Here is a 21,371-nt window from a genome sequence, read left to right as displayed (position 1 = left end):
GGGAGTTGTGTCATCCACAGTGATTGGGAGTGATTGGATAATGTTTGACTTGGGGGCCTGTGAGAGGTCCCTACAGAGCTTCCTAATGCTAACAAGCTGCCTTGTTTGTCTCTCTTTGGTCTAAATTCATTGGTACAATGTTGGCCTTTGCCACATCCTCTACATAATCGAGGAGATTGACACCTTCTATTTTTGTTATTCCCAGGGGAAACATTATTTTTAGAAATGCCTTGTCTACAATCCCTTTTCAGGCATCCTATTCTGCCACAAATAAAACATTTGGTATTTTGATATTTCTTTATACCTTTGGAAATTGCTTTTCCTACCTAAGCTTTATTATTATAGTCAAACTACTCAACATTAGTGCTGATCTGACCTTTAAAGGCTCAAGTATTTTTTTGCTTTTAAAGTTGGCATTTTCAAAAGCCAGATTCAATAAATGTGTAACACATTAAGGAGAATAGGTATCAGCTCTTCTTGGAATTTATGATAAAATTCTGCATTAAGACCATCTGGTCCTGGGCTTTGTTTGTTTGGGAGGTTTTTTTTTTTATGACAGCTTCTATTTCCTCACAAACTATATGTCTATTTAAATTGTTCACCTGGTCTTGATTTAATTTTGGTAAATGGTATTTATCTGAAAACAAGTTCAGTTTTTTTTTTACCTTTTCCAACTTTGTGGCATATAAGCTTTTGTAGTAAGACCTAATGATTCTCTGAATTTCCTCAGTGTCTGTTGTTATGTCTCCCTTTTCATTTCTGATCTTGTTAATTTGTGTGTTCTCTCTCTGCCTTTTGATTAGTTTGGATAGGGGTTTGTCATTCTTGTTGACTTTCTCAAAGAACAAACTCTTTATTTCATTGATCCTTTGGATTGTTTTCAGTGTTTCTATTTTGTTGATTTCAGTCCTCAGTTTGATTATTTCCAGTCTTCTATTCCTCCTGGGTAAGTCTGCTTTTTTTTCTAGAGCTTTCATCTGTGTTGTTAAGTGTCTAATGTGAGCTTTCTCTGTTTCTTTTTTTTTAATGTGGGCACTTAGTGCCATGAACTCTCCTCTATTAATAGTGTCCTGTAGGTTTGGTTATGTTGTGTCTTTATTTTCATTGAATTCAAGGAAGACTTTAATTTCTTTCTTTATTTCTTCCCTGGCCCAGGGTTGGTTCTGTAGCTGATTGTTCAGTTTTCATGAGTTTATAGGCTTTCTGGGGGTAGAATTATTGTTAAATTCTAGCTTTATTTCATGGTGATCCAATAAGAAACAGGTGGTTACTAATTTTTTTTTTGTATCTGTGGAAGTTTGCTTTGTTACTGAGTATGTGATCAATTTTTGATAATGCTCCATGAGGTGCTGAGAAGAAGGTATATTCTTTCCTATTTGGGTGGAATGTTCTATAGATGTCTGGTAAGTCCATTTCATTCATTACCTCCATTAGTTCTCTTATTTCTCTGTTAGGTTTCTATCTGATTGACCTGTCCATTGGTGAGAGAGGAGTGCTGAAGTCTTTGACTATTAGTGTGTGGGATTTGATATGTGCCTTGAATTCTGGTAATTTTTCTTTTATATAAGTGGGTGTTTTTATATTATGGGCTTAGATATTCAGGATTGAGACTTCGTCCTGATGAATTGTTCCTATTATGAGCATAAAGTATCCATCTCCATCTCTTCTGATTGATTTTACTTTGAAGTCAATTTTGTTAGATACTAGTATAGCCACACCTGCTTCTTTCTTAGGTCTGTTTGATTGAAAATCGTTTCCCCAAACCTTTAAGTAGATGTCTGTCTTTGTGGTTGAGGTGTGTTTCTTGTAAACAGCAGAATGTTGGATTCTGTTTTCGTATCCAATCTCTTAGCCTGTGCCTCTTTATAGGTGAGTTGAGTCCATTCGTATTAAGTGATATTAATGACCAGTGGTTGTTAACTCCAGTTATTTATTTATTTTTTTTGCTGGTAGTGTTTGTGTGTTTCCCTTCTTTGAGTTGTACTGGTGGAGGGTTGTTAGATGTCTGTGTTATTATGGGTGTTGTTGGCTTCCTTTAATTGTGGCTTTGCTTCTAGTACTTTCTGTAAGGCTGGGTTTGTGGCTATGTATTGTTTAAATCTGTTTTTATCCTGGAATATCTCTTTTTTCCATCGATGGTGAAAGAAAGCTTTGTTGGGTATAGTAATTTGTGCTTGCATCCATGGTCTCTTAGTGTCTGCAGCACATCTATCCAAAAAAGCACATCTATGGCTTTTTTGGCTTCCACAGTGAAGTCATGTGTAATTCTGATATGTTTACCTTTATATGTTACTTGAACATTTTCCTTTGCAGCTCTTAATATTCTTTCTTTATTCTATATATTTTGTGTTTTGATTATCATATTGTGAGGGGATTTTTTTTGGTCCAGTCTATTTGGTGTTCTGTATGCTTCTTGTACCTTCATAGGAATATCCTTCTTTAGGTTGGGAAAGTTTTTTTCTATAATTTTGTTGAATATATTTTCTGTGTCTTTGAGCTGTAATTCTTCTCCTTCTTCTACGCCTATTATTCTTAGGGTTGGTCTTTTCATGTTGTCCCAGATTTCCTGAATGTTTTGTGTTAAGAATTTTTTGGATTTGCTGTTTTCTTTGATCAATGAGTTTATTTCCTCTATAGTATTTTCAGCATCTGAGATTCTTTCTTCTATCTCTTGTATTTTGTTGGTTATACTTGTATCAGTAGTTCCAGTTCATTTACCCAGATTTTTCTTATCCAGTCATCCTTCAATTTGTGCTTTCTCTTACCTCCATTTTGCTCTTCAAGTCTTGAACTGTTTCCTTTACCTGCTTGATTGCTTTTTCTTGGTTTTCTTGGGTATCTTTGAAGGATTTATTAATTTCTTCTAACTTTTTGTTTATCTTTTCTTCCATTTCTTTAAGGGAGTTTTCTACATTCTCTTTAAATCTCTATCATTTTTACAATATTATGTGTCTATTTCTTCTACTTCTTCTGGATTATGGTGTTCAAGTTTTCCTGTTGTGTGTTCATTGGATTCTGGTGTTATCATGTTACTTTTTAGGTTGTTGGAAGAATTCTTGCATTAGTGCCTGCCCACCTCTTCCTTCAAATTCGGCCAGGAGAGTCTAGGTGTCTTGGTTCAATCTTGCTGTGGCTGATTCTGCACTTGGGTTTTTTTTTTTATTGGTCTACCCTCAGCACTGGAGTTGGCTCTCAGTTCCCCTGTGCTTTAAAGCAGGCTGTGGTGGTGGATCTAAGGACCCCACAGATGGAAAGGAGTGCTTGGGGGCAAAATGGGATGGGTTAAAAAGAGAAAGCCTGTAGCTGGAGAGACGCACTGTTAAATGGCCAAAAATGATTAGGGAATTAGAGGGGGCCTGTACTTCATTCCTAGTGTGTCCATCCACCCGGGTAGGCACACACCCACCCCTCCAGATGGATCTCCTCAGTACAGGAGTAAGGCCTCCTGCTGTCCAAGGACCTTGCAGATAACAGGGTGGTGGGTTTGGCGGGGGCAGTGTCATGTGGAACACAGAAGCCCCTGTGGTAGGATCACTCACTACTGGCTCCCCAGACCCTCAGCCCCAAAGCAGGCTGAGTTGAGGGATCCTAGGATCCCACAGATTGAAATAGGTGCTTGGGGGTAAGATGGAAGGGATAAATACTGAAAGCCTGACAAGGTTCCTCTAGGTAACAGCCTTGGTTGTTCGGACATACTTTGTAGACCAGGTTGACCTTGAACTCACAGAGATCCACCTGCCTCTGCCTCCCAAGTATTGGGATTAAAGGCACGCACCACCACAGCCCATTGAATTTCACTTTTCTTGGCTGTAGGGCAGGTCAGTCTTTCAGAACTGAACCTTCTAGACTGACCCATCAAGACTCAACTATCAGGACTAACCCTTCAGGACTCAATTTTCAGGACTGACCCTTCAGGACTTTTTGCTGGGCTCCTTTTATTGTTCTCCAATTTACACCTAGCAAGTAGATTTTTATATCCTCAAAACATCCTGACTGGCCTCCAAAGGGACAATGCCAAATGTAAACACCTGATTCAGGAGGAGCCACAGTTTTCTGGGTTTCCTTCTTACCAAGATTTGCATAAGCTTTGTACCCTTGGGAAACTCTCAGATAGAGGGGAACAAGAGAAACAATATGTTAATTGCTAACAAAAGATGGATACAGCTAGGTGCTAACACTCTGGTGCTGGATCAGGTGTAGTCCAGCAGGAATGCTGCCACACATAGGCCCTAGCTCTGTCACATTTCCTTATATTTACTTTTCTTCCTCAAAACTGTGTATAAGTTATTATTACTATATCAATTAGACAGTACAGTTTAGGGAGGAATCATCTTCTTGACAATCCACAGATAAGAATCGCCCGGTAAAATGGGATCTTTTCATGAGATAAACACACAACATTATAGGCAGTGAGGATCTCTCCACAGCCATTCACACAATGCCAGATACCAGAGAAAGATAGATGCAGCAAGCATATAAAAGCACAGCAGAAACAAAAGACGTTCATGTGTGTGTAGTCTCAAGTCTTGCCTGTCCAAGATTGATCCATGAGAGAATTTCCTCCTGGTAGGCTGTCACCTTGAACTTGAATTGCCACCTGATGGTCCCCTGACATGGCCTCCAACATTCTATTTTATGATGCTCTTATATTGGGGAGTATTATTTCAGCATCATCTTAAAAATAAGCTTTTTAGCTGGTTGTGGTCCCACATCAAATCCTGTTTATTGGGTGCTAGGAATAAACTCAGGGCATCATGTATGCCAGGCAAACACTCTGCCAACCAAATGCATCCTCAGCCCCTAGAGGAGTAGGGACCTTTAGAATGTACCTCCTCCACCTATTTTTATCCTCCTCATTTTTTTCTTTAATCATCATCTTAGCCATCACTATTGCCTCCTCTGTTTTTATTAGATCTGCCTCAGAAATGGATCAATGCATCTGTCACAAGGGTAGGTTTGTTATCAAAGTGAGTTCAGCCCCCTTTTTCTCAGATTAATGTTTTTATGCCCTTTCTTTTAACATGGATGACATGGGAAGAAAGTCCTCTCAGATGCATGCCACACTCGAAATATCTGGTCTCAACTTTTTTAAAATTTATTTATATTTTATGTATGAGTGCTCTATATGTATGCCTGCATACCAGAAGAGGACATCAGATATTAGTATAGATGGTTGTGAGCCACCATGTGGTTGCTGGGAATTGAACTCAGGACCTCTAAGAGAACAGCCAGTGCTCTTAACCTCTGAGCTATATCTCTCCAGCCCTGGTCTCAAAAAATTTAAAAAGTGATCTGTGATCTATGTATTTGGAAAATAAGCTAAGACAGAAGATGAGGTCAGGCTCAGGGAAGGTTCACAGGCACAGGAACACAGGCAGTGAGAGGAGAGGCCAAGATCTAGTGCCTCCAGTTCTGCAGGTCTCAAGTCTCTGTAATGCTCCTGTAATAAAGCCACTTAATTTGCTCAAACATTTCAGAATTAGGTAAAAGTTCAGGCCACCTATTTCCTAAATATTCATATAGAAAGTGATATAAACTTTTAAGCATTTTTGAGGTCTTGTGACACACAAGTGATTAGCCCTTGGGAGGTGGAGGCAGGAGGATCAGGAATTCAAGTCGTTGTGCTGGCACAGAAGCCACAGAATGTCTTCCTTTCCTTGTGAGCAAAGACTCCGAGAGACACAGATGGTGGCACCAAGGGAGTCAGGTGCTGCAGAAAGGACCTGAAGGGGAACAGTGTCAGGGAGCAACACGGGGCTGGTGTCAAAGTGGAACAAGGGAGGAATGAAGACTCAGAAGACCAACAGTATCAGGTAAGGTACAGTGGTGTGATCATGATGGAGACCTTGATCTTATTTTCAGCAACAAGGGTACAGTGAGGGGCCTGGGGCATGTTCGGGATATTAAGTAAGGAATATTTCAGTGAATGCTGTCTCTTGGGTTGTGGTGAAAATATTCTTAGGCATGTAAGAGCAGAAGTAGGGGAACCAAAAAGGGGCTTGTAGAGGGCAGTAACCTTAACAATAACTTTTAAAACACTCTTATTTATGACCGTATCTGTCTCTCCATCTGTCAGAGTATATTTCTAATTGTGTGCACACCCGCTCATAGAGGCAGAGGCCAGAGGAGGGTGCCTGGTATCCTCTATAAATCTGTCCATAACCTTCAGTCAGGGTCCCTTCCTGAAATTGAATCTGGAAGTCAGCAAGCTCCAGGAATCTTTCTATCTTCACCGTCAACATTTTAATCATGAGTCATAGTCTTATAACCCACTAGCTTATTATATTGGTGTTGAGATCTGAATCCTGGTCATCACAACTGTGCAACTGCTATTATCCACTGAGCCCCACTTACAATGTTTACAAATGATCTGTATCATCTCTCTGTTTATGTATGTATATATGTTTCTGCCTTTTATTCATCAATATATCTATCTCTATCAGTCTATTACCTATCATCTATCTATCTATCTATCTATCTATCTATCTATCTATCTATCTTCATCATCATCATCACCATCATCATCATGATCATCATCATGTTTTTGTGGTTGTGTGTGTCATTATACATATCTGATATCTGAAGAAACCAAAAAGGACATCAAATCCCATGAAGCTGGCATTACAGGCAGTTTTTAGCACTCTGATATGGAAGATGGTATTAAACCCAAGGCCTCAGCAATAACAGCAGTGCTCTTGGCCCACAGAGCCACCTCTCCTGCTCCAACTGTTAAGTTTTGAGTTAAGATGTTGTTGAACTGGGTCACCTCTCAAGAAGCCCACCTCCATGAATTTTAAAGATGAACACTTTCTTACCACTGATGTTTAACATCAAGATTGGTCCCTTTCTTAGCCCCTTGTAGTCACTATCTCCCACTATCCCAACACACCATCAACTACATCTGTGTTTGAACATCATTTAGATGCAGCAGATAAAAACAAAACTTGCTTTTGTGTAGCATTAAGTTGGCAAGTTTCACTTACACCATTGGTCTGGTCTAAGAATTGTTAGTTCATTGTTGCAAAAAAAAAACAATGAATATATCAACATCAAACATATGCAGAGCTTTTTTCTTGGCATTGTCTCCAAACAACACTGGGCACTGATCGTTTTCATAGCCGTTCATTTCTATTAGCTGCAGTGCAATCTAGAGAGAGTAAAGGTTACAAAAGGACATGGGAGGGCTGTTTGCAAACCCTGCACCATGCTCCTCAAGGATTCCAATGGTTGCACTGCCAGGCATTTTTGCAAATGTCCAAACTGTAGTCATGACTCACATACAGGACCACTACTAGGTGACTATCACTTTCCTTCCCATATAAACCAGTGGGTGGGTCAGGGCTCTTCTCTCTGAACGTTGTCAGGAGGCATTGGACAGGCGGAAGCTGGACCACAGGAAGCATGGTTCACCTGGCCAGACTGAAGAGTATGGGCACGGAACTAAAGCACATCTGCATCCACATCTGTATCTATTATTTTTGAGGTAGGGTCATGTGCAGGCGAGACTGGCTTCAAACTGGATGTGCAGACATGGATGACTACTGATTCTCTGGTCTCTACTTCTCTTATGCCAGAATTATAAACAAGTGTTGCCCTGTCTCCCTACTCTACAGTGCTGGTGTACTGATTAGAAAATCCAACCAATCAGTGCAGACCCTGGCTACCTTGTGAATTAACCCTTCACCTCTTAGGTCCTCGGGAGAGAAAGGGTGGCCAGGAGAGGGGTACCTACTTACCAGTCTGTGTCTAGGTGTTTTCACAGTGTAACAGCAATGTCTGCACTGACTAACCACAACCTTCACGCCCTTATCCTGGCAGCTTAAAGAAAAATATGGAGACGTGTTCACAGTGCACCTGGGACCGAGGCCCGTGGTCATGTTATATGGGACAGAGGCCATAAGGGAGGCTCTGGTGGACCAAGCTGAGGCTTTCTCTGGCCGGGGGACAGTTGCTGTACTTGAGCCAATTGTACAGGGATATGGTGAGATACGGGACAGGGTGAAGTGGCAGATGTGGTCCGGGACGATGTGGGTGAGAGGTGGAGCCTGAGCTGTGGGGAAGGACTCAGGGTCTTTGAACTTCTATGATAACCCAGCCATGCTTCCCCTACATACTTAGGTGTGATCTTTGCTAATGGAGAACGCTGGAAGACCCTTCGGCGATTCTCTCTGGCCACCATGAAGGATTTTGGAATGGGCAAGCGGAGTGTGGAAGAGCGGATTCAGGAGGAGGCCCGATGTATGGTGGAGGAGCTGCGGAAATCCCAGGGTGAGTCCCAGAGAATGAGCAGAAAGGAAGATGGTGACACAGGGACCTGAGTGCAGAGCCTAAGAAAGAGAAAGACAAGGGCTGAGAAACAGACAGACAGACAGACAGACAGACAAACACACACAGAGTATGGAGAGGACGAGATACTGATACAGGTGGAGAGAGAGAATTATAAGGACAGGAAAAATTGTGAGGTATTTTGTTTCTAAAATAACTAAGATGCACATACTGCCCATGGTGGTCAATTCTCTTCAGAAAATCGACCAGTGAATTATTAATTATTTTTCTTTGTCAATTGGATAGTTTTGGTGAACACTCATCCTCTCAGAACTCAGAAGGTGAACTTATGGCAAAACAGCCATAAGTTCAAGGCCAGCCCTGTCTACAGTGTGAGGTCCTGCCTTTGATGTGGCTGTGGCTGAGTTGTGGAGAGCTTACAGCACCATATACAGTGGGCATGGTCCTGCATGTGTGTAATCCCAGCACTCCAGAGGTGGAGACAGGAGAATAGAATTCCAAGTTACTCTTCTATTGCACAAAGTGTTCAAGAACATTTTGACTTAATCGTTATAATTGCCCCCTATCCCTGCCCCCCCCCCCCCATGATCTCATCAAAGGCAAACACAGACCTTTAATCGATGAAGGAAATGGAGCAGGAGGACCTGCAGACATGAGCTAAGCTGGGAACTGTGTTTTCTTCCTTGTGAGTGTGTTGGTGAGCAGCAGTGAGCACAGAGGCTCATGGGAGTTTGATTTTGGTAAAAATCAGAGGTACTCTGAGGGTATTTTAAGTTTGTTGTATCAAGGGCACATTGGTTACAAGACTGTTGCTTGCACCTCCATTTCTTTACACGGGGTATTTGTCATCTCTTATTGACCTTTCTCTGGAGATCTGAGAGGTCAGTAAGGAAGGGGGAGGGAAGAAAGGTGCAGAGGGTGAGAAGAATGATGAGAGAAAGAAGTCAGTGATGGAGGGACCCGAGGAAGAGAAACAAGCGGAGAATCAAGCTAAAAATGGACTAAGAGTGAAGCTGCTGAGCCCCAGGAAAGTGTCCTCATAGGATCAGAGACCACAGACAAGACAGCCCCAGGGTGAAGGGCAACAGTGACCCAATATTGCTGTACTGACAACAGTCGCCCAACTGCCAGGGACCATGACAGAACCTAGTATACAAAGCTGCAGGCAACAGCGGCTGATGGCTTCTGGAACACCATATAATTCAGAAGTCAGAGAAGAGAGGGATGGAGGACATCAGAGAAGGAATGGAGGACGTAGGAGAAGGGAACGAGGACGTCAGAGAAGGGATGGAGAAAGTCAGGGAAGGGATAGAGGAAGACAGACAGATAGGCATGGAGTGTACAGGGCTTGTAATTGACACAGCCATCCCTGAACTCTTCTGTGCACCATTCCTGCCAGTGGGAGTGAGCTAACAGTTAAGAGTGAGGATGTCTTCCTGGGAGGAAGAGCATGTGCAGACTGACTGAACTCACTCTAAGTCTTGTTCCTAGAATCCTAATTGCAACAATGTTCCAGCCATGATTAGCTGAGTTTCCTTGGTGAAGGTGCATCCCTTTCTGTATATAGAAATAGCATCCCATATTCTGTACAGTACTGAGGGAGTTAAATAAAGGGATGCATGCATCTCTGAGTGAAGAGCCCACATTCTTATGTGCACCATATATATAAATGTGTTGCTGTTCATTAAGCAGTGAGTGGTTGGGACGACTTTACAGAGATGGGGCTGAAGTCAAATACTCCGCTAATTCTGTATTCCCTTTCTCTTGTCCTGTATCCTTCTTCAGGAGCCCCCCTGGACCCGACGTACATCTTCCAGTCCATCACAAGCAACATCATCTGCTCCATTGTCTTTGGAGAGCGCTTTGACTACAAAGACCGCCAGTTCGTGCGCCTGTTGGAGCTGATCTATCAGACCATCTCGCTCATCAGCTCATTCTCCAGCCAGGTCAGTGGGTGGGAAGAGAGGAGCATCAAAGGCAGAGGAAAGAAAAGGCTGCTTTATGAGTGAAGAAGGGAGTGTCTTATGGCTGGAAGAAGGATAGAGACAACATGGAAAAGCAAGGAGACTATGACCTGGAGAGATGGAGGGAAGGAGGAACAGAGGGAGAGAGGGATGTTGAGCACAGTGGAGAGACCTGAATGCAGAAATACAGAGCCATCCACATGATGATGTGGAAAATACAACTGTTACTTAGAGGACAGAGGATACAGTACTTCACGCATGAGCCCTTGAGTTCATCCCCAGGACTTGGTGGTGTACAATACATGAAATTCCAGCATTTTGGTGTTAGAGACTGGGCTATCAGAAATTTGGGCTGATCCTAGGCTACATGTTGAATTTAAAGTCTGTCTGGCATTAATGTGTTCAAAATACAATACCCCACAATGAAAACAAATTAAGACAAAACAGCAAGGAAGATGGGAGAGAGCGCAGAGGAGAGGAAAAGGGAGATACAGAGATGTAAAATGAAGGTTAGAGACTGATTTAGAGATAAAGGTCAAAAGACATGTGTATGTATGTTGTCCATGTATGGGAGGGGTGTGTCTTTGTGTGTGTGTGTTTCTTTATCATATCTGTGGACTTAGGAGCACTGCCCTCTTCCTGAGTCCTGATAACTTCATGTGACTTACTGGGCTCTTCTTTCTTGCAGGTGTTTGAGCTCTATTCGGGTTTCCTAAAGTTCTTTCCTGGTACCCACAGACAAATCTACAAAAACTTTCAGGAGGTCCTGGACTACATTGGTCACAGTGTGGAGAAGCACCAGGAAACCTTGGACCCAAACAATCCAAGAGACTTTATTGATACCTACCTTTTACGCATGGAGAAGGTAAGTCCTGTGTGAATGAAAGGGGATGGCTGAGAGTAAAGGCTGAGGTTGTGAGCAGAGGAAAAGAGCGATAAGGATGGGGAGGAGAAACAGGAAATGGAGTGGAGGAGATCTGGAAAATGATGAAAATAAAAGGAAGAGAAAATGTGGTAGGGAGAACGAAGGCTGGAAAATAAACACAGAAAAAAACCAGAAAAGTCCTCAGAGGAAAAAAGAGCCTGGGATACAAAAAAATGATAAACTACCAGAGAGCACAGTAGAGAGAGAAGACAGAGCAGAGACTGAGAAATGCCATGTGGTCCAGATAGTGAGACAGAAGGACAGTTCCAAGGATGCATCTCCCTGCAAGGCTTCAGGCACCCTGACCCTCCCTTCTCTCTCCCATCTGGAATTAGGAGAAGACCAACCAACACACGGAATTCAATCACCAAAACCTCATAATCTCTGTGCTGGCTCTCTTCTTTGCTGGCACTGAGACCAGCAGCACCACGCTCCGCTTTGGCTTTCTGCTCCTGCTAAAATACCCCCATGTAGCAGGTGAGCAACAGGCGGCCAGTTGGGGAATCGTCTAGCTACCCTTTTCTGCAGAGGTTTGTGAGGATTGAGAGAGACATAAGACTCTTACATCTGGAGCTCTGAAGGCTTTGGTCAACTTCTAACCTAAGGCAGTGCTGTGGGTGGTGTGTGAATGAACACTCAGCTGGTCCATTTTCATTGTTTTCTGCTATAACTTGAAGGTTGGATCATCTGTCCTTTCTTTCTTCCTTCCTCCCTTTCTTTCTTTCTTTCTTTCCTTCTTTTGTTTTTGCATTCATCTGATACTCATTCATCTTTCTGTCCATCTACCCGTTCATCTATTTACCATTATATTTGTGTTTCATCCATTATCTAACATCTATATATTCATTTTCCCTCTACACACCTGTGCACCCACCATTAATACTCTGCCCATCTTCTCTATACTCATAGATGATTAATCCTTGATTCTTTCATCTCTGTTTTACCCAATGACATATACTTCATTCATTTATGTGAATGAATCAGTTTGTGAGTTTTAATCTTTATCATAACTAGTTGAGGAGGCTCTCTGTCATTTATTCATTGGTTCATTCATATACAAATCTTCTCATTCCTTAAGTCTGCCCATTGGCCTTTGAATTCACCCCTCATGGGTCAATCCATTCCTCCACGTATCCATTTAATAATTCATTCATTTATCTGTGATTTATTCAATAGGCCTACCTATTTATTCCTATATTTGCTCATTTATTCATTCATTTATTCCTTTGCTAAGCCTAACATCACTTCATTATTGGATAGTTATGTTCATTGATTTATTTATGTGTGCACCATTTGTGACTCATTAATTGATTAATACAGTGAGTGAGAAGTGGAATATGGACATCCAGTTTTGCTTTGCTCATTTCACTCACTCAGCAATCTTTCCTTTAGTAACTGACTCATCCATTGCTTGGCTGACTTCCACACTCACATTCTAAGAATTTGAAATCGATGTGATGTTGTTGTGAGTTTGTCTGCTGCAGCTCATGTGTGGAGGTGGGAGGACAACTTTGTGCAGTTGGATAGCTCCTGCACATTCACATGGGTCCTGATGTTAAAGTCAGCCTCTCAAGATGCAAGTCAAGTGCATTTTCTGGCTGTGCCCTTTCATTGGTTAATATATTCACCAATGTGTTCATATTCTGTATTTTGTTATCCATAGATTAATTTACTTCCCTTTTATTCCTGAGGATACAGCCTCGGATTGTTAGCCTGTATTTTTATTTTGCTAAACTAATGTTCTTTGCTGTTTTGTCTGCAAATATGTCTGTGTGAGGGGTTTGGATCCCCTCGACCCAGAGTCACAAACGGTGTGAGCTGCCATGAGGGTGCTGGAAACTGAACCCGGGTCCTCTTTAAGAGCATCCAGTGCTCTTAACCTCAGAGACATATCTCCAGCCTCCTGGATTGTTAAATTATTAAATATAAACTCCATGCAGAGAACTCTCTTTCTCTTTCTGTCTCTCTCATCCATGACCACAAATTATAACATTATATTTCAAATGCAGAAAATTCCTACCATCTTCCCCTCCAGCCCTCAGTCAGACTGATAGATGAAAATAGCCCTTTGCTGTGGGTTTTCCTTTTCTCTGTATTAGGAACAAGGTTTGAGCTGTGAGGAGAATCTCCAACATAGTTCTAAGCGTGGCTGGAGAGACAGATGCCTGAGAGAAACGCAGGTGTGCATGTCCCAGAGTGCACTGTGTATCTTTCAACCGAATCTCCTGGATCTGCATTGTTCCTAAGCTGTTGGCTCACAGAAAACAGGGTCACTGTGCATTGCCTCTGTGAAGTGGGCAAGCATTGTCTGCTGTCTCCCTTTTCTGTACAGAGAAAGTCCAAAAGGAGATAGATCAGGTGATTGGCTCACACCGCCCACCAACCCTTGATGACCGCACCAAAATGCCTTACACTGAAGCTGTCATTCGCGAGATCCAGAGATTTGCAGATATTACCCCGATTGGTTTGCCGCACAAAGTCACCAAAGACACTTTGCTCCGAGGGTACCTGCTCCCCAAGGTGAGACCAGATGCAATTCCACATCTCTATGCCGTGAACATCCTCCACTCTCCCAATCACCACTCTGGGCCGATTTGTGGTTTCCCAGCATTCTGTGGATCCCTAAGGACTGACTGTCAGCAGATGGGAGCCAGGGTATGTTAATATCTTTGCCTCTCACAATGTCTCCTAGAACACTGAAGTGTACCCCGTCCTGAGTTCAGCTCTCCATGACCCACGGTACTTTGAACAACCAGATGCCTTCAATCCTGACCACTTCCTGGATGCCAATGGGGATCTGAAGAAAAATGAAGCTTTTATGCCCTTCTCTATAGGTGAGACGGACCTGTGCTTCATTTCCCAGACACTAGAGGGCAGGCTCATCCTCCAGGATACAGTCAGGACTAGGTCCAGTCTGTTTCAGCTGGGAACCCATTCCACCTGGTTACTGTCCCAGGAAGGGGTCTCTTGAACTAAAGGTGCATCCTACTCAGGAGGATTTTGGAGAGGTATTGAAAAGCCTCAAAACCTGAGCAAATTTATTTCCTTAATTATTTTTTTTTTTATGAGTGGAGAATCTTTTTAAACTAGTGAAACCAGTTTTCTCTAATCATGATTAAATGGCTGACAGAGGAGAACAATGGATGTTCACAGAGAACACAATGGGCTAAGTGCACAACCAGGCTCTTCCCGCCGCTCCCAGAAGTAAACAACAGATTAAATAATTAATAGAGACGATGGGGACATAAATATTCCCAGGTCAGGATGTTTGGCATTTTTTTGCTTTATCTTTTTTGTTAATTTATTTTTTATTTTATTTTATTTTTTTAATTGAAAAAATTTCCGCCTCCTCCCTGCCTCCCATTTTCCTCCCCCTCCCCCCACTCCTCTCTGCCTCCCACCATTTCTTTTCCCCTCCCTCTCCAGTTCAAAGAACAGTCTGGGTTCCCTGCCCTGTGGGAAGTCCAAGGTCCTCCCCCCTTCATCCAGGTCTAGGAAGGTGAGCATCCAAACAGGCTAGGTTCTGATCTATTGGGAGCTCACCAAGGCCATCTGGACTGGGACTGAAAAAGCATGGGATAAAACCAGACTCTATGAACATGACAGACAATGAGGGCTGATGAGAAGCCAAAGACAATGGCACTGGGTTTTGATCCTACTGCATGAACTGGCTTTGTGGGAACCTAGCCTGTCTGGACGCTCACCTTCTTAATTAATTTATTTTTTTTTGAGCTCTACATTTTTTTCTGCTCCCTCCTTGACTCTCCCTCCCCCTTAAACCCTCTCCCAAACTCCCCATGCTCCCAATTTACTCAGAAGATCTTGTCATTTTCTACTTCCAATGTAGATTAGATCAATGTATATCTCTCTTAGGGTCCTCATTGCTGTCTAGATTCTCTGGGATTGTGATTTGTTGGCTGGTTTTCTTTGCTTTATTTTAAAAACCACTTATGAGTGAGTACATGTGATAATTGTCTTTCTGGGTATGTGTCACCCCACGCAAAATGATGTTTTCTAGCTCTATCCGTTTGCCTGCAAAATTCAAGATGTCATTATTTTTTCTGCTGTGTAGTACTCCATTGTGTAAATGTAGCACATTTTCCTTATCCATTCTTCAGTCGAGGGGCATTTAAGTTGTTTACAGATTCTGGTGATGACAAATAATGCTGCTTTGAGCATAGTTGAGCACATGTCCTTGTGGCACAGTTGAGCATCCTTTGGATATAAACTCAAAAGTGGTATTACTGGATCTTGAGGAAGAATGTTTCCTAATTTTCTGACATCCAAAGGGGCTATACCAGCTTGCTCTCCCACCAGCAAGGCAGGAGTGTTCCCTTTACCCTACACTCTCTCTAGCATAAGTAGTCATCAGTGTTTTTGATATTGGCCATTCTTACAGGTGTAAGATGGAATCTCAGAGTTGTTGGATTTGCATTTCTCTGATGGCTAAGGATGTTGAACATTTACTTAAGTGTCTTTCAGCCATTTTAGATTCCTCTGTTGAGAGTTCTGTGTTTAGGTCTGTACTTCATTTTTTTTATTGGGTTATTTGTTCTTTTGATGACCATTTTCTTGATTTCTTTGTATATTTTGGAGATCAGACCTCTGTCTGATGTGCTGTTAGTGAAGATCTTTTTCCATTCTGTAGGATGTCATTTTGTCTTGTTGACCATGTCCTTTGCTTTTCCGAAGCTTTTAGGTTCCAGAAGGTCCCATGTATTAATTGTTTCTCTCAGTGTCTGTGCTGCTGGAGTTATATTTAGGAAGTGGTCTCCTGTGCCAATGCATTCTAGTGTACTTCCCAAGGTTCAGTGTGGTTGGCTTTATGTTGAGGTCTTTGATCCATTTGGACTTGAGTTGTGCATGGTGATAGGTATGGGCCTATTTTCATTTTTCTACTTGTTGATAATAAGTTATGCCAGCACCACTTGTTAAATATACTTTCTTTTTTCCATTTGATATTTTTCTGCTTATTTGTCATAAATCAGGTGTTCAAAGATGTGTGCATTAATATCCCGGTCTTCTATTCAGTCCTCCTGTCTGTTTTTATGCCAATATCAGGCTGTTTTCAGTACTGTAGCTCTGTAGCAGAGTTTAAAGTCAGGGATTGTGATGCCTCCAGAAGTTCTTTTATTGTACAGGATTGTTTTGGCTATCCTGCATTTTTTTGCTTTTCCATATGAAGCTGAATACCGTTCTTTAGATGTCTGTGAAGAATTTTGTTGGGATTTTGATGGACATTGCATTGAGTCTGTAGATTGCTTTCTGTGAGATTGCCATTTTACTATGTTAATTCTGCCTATCCAAGAGAATGGGAGATCTTTCCACCTCTCATGTCTTTTTCATTTTCTTTCTTCAAAGATTTAAAGTTCTGATTATGCAAGTCTTCTACTTGTTTGATTAGAGTTACTCAGAGATATTTTATGATATTTGTGGCTATCGTGAAGGGTGATGTTTCTGCGATATCCAGATGTCCATGTCCTTTAAGTTTTCCAATCTTGTGGAGTACATACAGGTTTTTGAAATATGATGATGATTCTCTGGATTTCCTCCATGCCTGTTGTATTTTCCTCCTTTTCATTTCTGATTTTATTAATTTGGATATTCTCTCTCTGCCTTTTCTTTAGTTTGGATAAAGATTTGTCTATTTTGTTGATATTCTCGAAGAGCCAACTCTTTGTCTCATTGATTCTTTATTATTTTCTTTGTTTCTATTTTGTCAGTTTCAGCTCTCAATTTGATAATTTTTTGTTGTCTAGTTCTCTTGGGTGAGATTGGTCTGGATTCATTCCTGCGTAGGTTCCTGACTTTGGTTGGTACTACAAAGGTCCCTGGCTCTGATCTACTCCCTTGGAGTTCCCAGGTTTGGATGCTCCCAGACCTGCAGAGCACTGGCTCAGGCTTACTCCCTCAGAGTTCCCAGAATCATACTCAGGCCTGCAAAGATTTATGGTTCCTGCCTATTTCATTTGACATCCCAGACCAATGTCCAGACCCACAGAAGTCCTGGCTCAGACTTACTCCCTCTGATGTACCAGACTCATGCCTGGACCCGCAGAGATGTCTGGTGCCTGACTATTCCCTTGGAGGTCCCAAATTCATGCCCAGACCCTCAGAGGTCCTGGTCAGGCCTAGTTCGTGGAAGGCCCTAGACTCACGCCCAGACCCACAGGGGTCCTGGCTTAGGTCTACTCCCTTGAAGGTTCCAAATTCACACCCCAACATGCAGCAGTCTTTGTCTCTGTGTCTGACTCACTTGCTCAGTAGTTGTTCCCCTGTACCTGCTCCCATGGAGCTCACTGCATCAGGCCTGCTCTGGCTCAGGTCACTGGCCCAGTCTTGCTTCTGCAAATGACCCTGGTCTGGAATCTGCTCCTGCTCTCATGGAGTTCACTGTCTGAGGTCAGGATGTCTTTAAAGTCAATGCAGCAATGCCTAGATAAATTCCTCAAGTGCAGAAGACAGTTCCTCCACTTTAGAAAGTACAATGATCAAAGTAATCCATACTTGGTTTTCCAGTTGCATCAAATCGACCAATTCTTTCTTTTCCTACTAAACATGTTTATTAATTTTTCCTTGTTATTAAAAATAGATTCTTTTGTCATACAATATATGCTGATGACAGTTTTCCCCCCCCTTTCCTCCTCCCAGTTCCCCTCCACCCTCCCCACCCACAGGATACATCCCTTTCTGTCTCTCATTAGAAAAGAACAGGCTTCTAAACTATTGCAACCAAACATGATGGAATTAAATATAAGATAAAACAAAAACCATAACTTCAATGTTATACAGTGCAAACCAAGAGAAGGAATAGAGCCCAAGAGAAGGCACGAGAACCAGAGACCCACTCATCTGCACACTCAGGAATCCATGGAAACACTAAATTGAAAGCTTTAAGATGTGCACAGAGGACCTGGTGCAGATCCGAGCAGGCCCTGTCTGAGTTCATATGAGCTCTGCTCAGTTGGTTAAGAGCCTCGTTCTCTTGGTGTCCTGCATCCCTTCCGACTCCTTACCCTCTGTCTTTCTCCTCTTCCTCTGGGTGCTCTGAGCTCTGAGGAGAGGGTTTTGACAAAGACATTCCATTTAGATCTCTGTGTTCCAAGGTTTCTCTCTCTTTGAAACCTCTGACTGTGTCTCTGTGAATTTGTTTCCATCTGGTGCAGGAGGAAGCTTCTCTGGTGGTGGCTGAATAAGGAAGGCATTGATTTATGAGTGTAGCAGAATATCTTTAAGAGTTTTTTGTTATTTTTTTCCTTTTGAGCAATAGCATTTTTTATCCTATGTCTCTGGGCTATCTAGTCCCTGGTTCTTGGTCACTCAAGCAATGCCGCATATTCAAACCATACATTGGATAATTACTCCCACAATGCACTGCATTGTGCCGCTGTTGAGCACTAGTATTTCATGAAGGCAGGATAACATGGTTCATCAAAGGTTTTGTGGATGGATTGATGTATACATTTCTCATGTGGTAGCCTGTAGAATACTTCCTATACCGAAGATTCTAGAACACGGGGGTGAAGGTTCTATATAGGCACCAGCTAGATGTCTCCAGTCTAGTGTATTGTGTGGGAATTGTCTTCAGCGATGAAGCCTTGCTGTCAGTTTGTGGATTCAACGTACTGTCTTGGTAACAGCCTTGGGTTGTTTGGGGTCTTCCATGGGACCCCTTTGGCCAGAAACTCAATTGAATGTAGCCCAGTCCTGGAACTAGAAGCTTCATTTAGTGAGAAGAGATGGCCAGTTGGGACCAAGTCTCCCTCATTATTTGGAGACCTCATTCGAATTGCCTTTCTTTAGTTTAGGAAGTTTCTACTGCACAAGGTTTCCATACCAACACTCAAAGCCCCTCAATTCTAGCTGTCTCTCCCCACACTCTATCCCTCAAGCCCATCTCTCCTCCCACCTGATCTTTCCATTCCTGTCTCTTCTGATGCCCCTAGACCACCCATGAACTCTATTCTATTTTCCCCTCCCAGGGAGATTCATGTTCCCCTCCTATTAGTTTCGTCTATATGCAAGCTTTCTGGGTCTATGGTTATCATTTATTTAATGACTAATATACACATATAAATGAATACATGCAATGTTTATCTTTTTGGGTCTGGGCTACCTCACTCAGGATTCTTTTATAGTTTCATCCCTTTGCCTGAAAATTTCTCGATGTTTCTTTTTAAACAGCTGAATAATCCTCCATTGTATAAATGTAACACATTTTATTCATCCTTCTGTTGAGGAACATGCAAGTTGTTTCCAATTCTGGCTCTATAAATAGAGCAGCCAGAGTAATCCCAGGATGTTTGTATTATATGAAGCTATTGTGAAAGATGTTGTTTCTCTGGGTTCTTTCTCAGTGCGTTTGTCATTTGTATATTGCAGGGCTACTGGTTTTTGTGAGTTAATTATGTGTCCAGCTATTTTTTCTGAAAGTGTTTATAGGCTGTCGGAATTACCCAGCAGAAATATTTGGGTCACATACACACAGACACACACAATTATATCATCTGATAATAAGTACACTTTGACTTCTTCCTTTTCAGTTTGTATGCCCTTGGTCTCCTTCAGTTGTATTATTACTTTAACTAAGACTTCAAGTATTCTATTGAATAGATGTGGAGATTTTAGACAACATTGTCTTGTTCTGAATTTTAATGGAATTGCTTTGAGTTCCTCTCTCTTTAAGTTGATGTGGGCTGTAGGCATGCTGTAAACTGTCTTTGTTATGTGTAGGTGTGTCCCTTGTGTCTCTGTACTCTCCAGTACATTTATCATGAAGAGGCACTGGTTATTGTCAAAGTCTTTTCTGCATCTAATAAGATGAGCACGTGGGTTTTCTTCCTTTCAGTTTGTTTGTATTTATTAATGTTTCATATATTGAACCATCCCGGATCTCTGGAATGAAACCTATTTGATCATGGTGGATGATCTTTTTGATGTGTTTTTGGATTTGGTCTGTAAGAATTTTATAGAGTATTTTTGCCTTTATAAGGCAAATTGGTCTGTGATTCTCTTTCTTTGTGGTTTGAGTGTCAGGGCAACGGTTGTCTCATAAAATGACCTGGACAATATTAGTTCTGTTTCTATTTTGTGGAATAATTTGAGGAGTATTGACATGAACTCCTCTTTGAAAGTCTGATAGAATTCTTTGTTGAAACTCTGTCCCTAGGCTTTCTCCCCCCCCCCCCGGGATTTGGGAGACTTTCAGTGACTCTTTTCATTTCTTTAGGGATTATAGGTCTGTTTAAATTCCTTATTTGATCTTGATTTCACTTTGGTAAGTAGTACCTATCAAGAAAAGTATCCATTTCTTTTAGATCTTCTAATTTGTGGAATACAAGTTTTTAAAGTATGTTCTTTAAATTCTCTGATTTCCTCAGTGTGCTCTTGTGGAGACACAGTGTCCTGGCTGTTCCTGATTGTGTTTTTATGCTGACATCCAGGGATCTGGTTTTGGGGTGATTATAGGTCTAAGTGCGGATTTCTGGGTTTGTCTTTGTTGGGTGGATGTTTGGTTTCTTGGTTTCTGGGGTTTAGGTGAGCATGATGGCTGTGTGTTTCCTCATAGGAAATTTTCTGTGGACATGTTTCCCTGTCCTGCCCAGCTGGTGTGTTCCCAGGGAATGCCTGCTGGTGTTGGAGGCTGGAATAATGGGATAAGTGGTGGTGGCGGGGGAGGAAGATTGGAGGAGAAGATCTTTGTGATTCAATGGGGATGCGGCCAGAGAGGCAAGGGAGAATACAGCAGACATTCCGCTACAGAGCTGGAGCTGAGACTGGGGCAGTGGTGGGTGGATCTGGAGAATCAGAAGGAGAGGCATGGATTCTCTGTCAGCCTACCTGTTTCTCTGGTCAGAGTGGACTTTGGCTTTGTAATGGTGCATCCTGGGGAAGATCAGGGAAATCCAAAGAGATGTGGAGTGTGGGTAGGGAAGGCTGCAGCAAAGTTTCTGTTGCAGAGGTGGGGTGAGGACTGGGGTTTGGGTTTTGGGGAACAGAGGGAGTGACGAAGATCTGCTGAATAAGCAATGGGGACACACAGAGAGAGAAACAGACAGACAGAGAGACAGAGAGAAAGAGGGAGAGGTGGTGGTGATGAGAGACAGAGGGGACAGAGACAGGAGCAGACAGAGAACTCTTGGTATTTATTCCATTATCTTCCTGCTGTGATCTCCCAAGTGCTGTACTTACAGGCA

The 21,371-nt window shown here is 42.2% G+C and overlaps 1 protein-coding gene across 1 annotated transcript in view; it reads left to right on the top strand.

Annotated features, from left to right (window-relative positions):
- LOC121449160 (cytochrome P450 2B2-like) overlaps positions 1-21,371 on the top strand; it is a 29,695-nt gene that overhangs the window by 4,834 nt on the left and 3,490 nt on the right. The window contains exons 2-8 of the mRNA XM_041653417.1: positions 7,819-7,981; positions 8,119-8,268; positions 10,072-10,232; positions 10,939-11,115; positions 11,511-11,652; positions 13,508-13,695; positions 13,868-14,009. Coding sequence (XP_041509351.1) covers positions 7,819-7,981; positions 8,119-8,268; positions 10,072-10,232; positions 10,939-11,115; positions 11,511-11,652; positions 13,508-13,695; positions 13,868-14,009 — 1,123 coding nt within the window. The remainder of the gene's footprint in view (positions 1-7,818; positions 7,982-8,118; positions 8,269-10,071; positions 10,233-10,938; positions 11,116-11,510; positions 11,653-13,507; positions 13,696-13,867; positions 14,010-21,371) is intronic.

Source organism: Microtus oregoni, unplaced genomic scaffold (genome assembly GCF_018167655.1).
Source record: "Microtus oregoni isolate MIOR12 unplaced genomic scaffold, Mior012 000006F_ref0000085, whole genome shotgun sequence".
Lineage (NCBI taxonomy): Eukaryota > Metazoa > Chordata > Mammalia > Rodentia > Cricetidae > Microtus > Microtus oregoni.
Note: the sequence above shows the minus strand (reverse complement) of the source record. Positions and strands in the feature narration are given on the sequence as shown.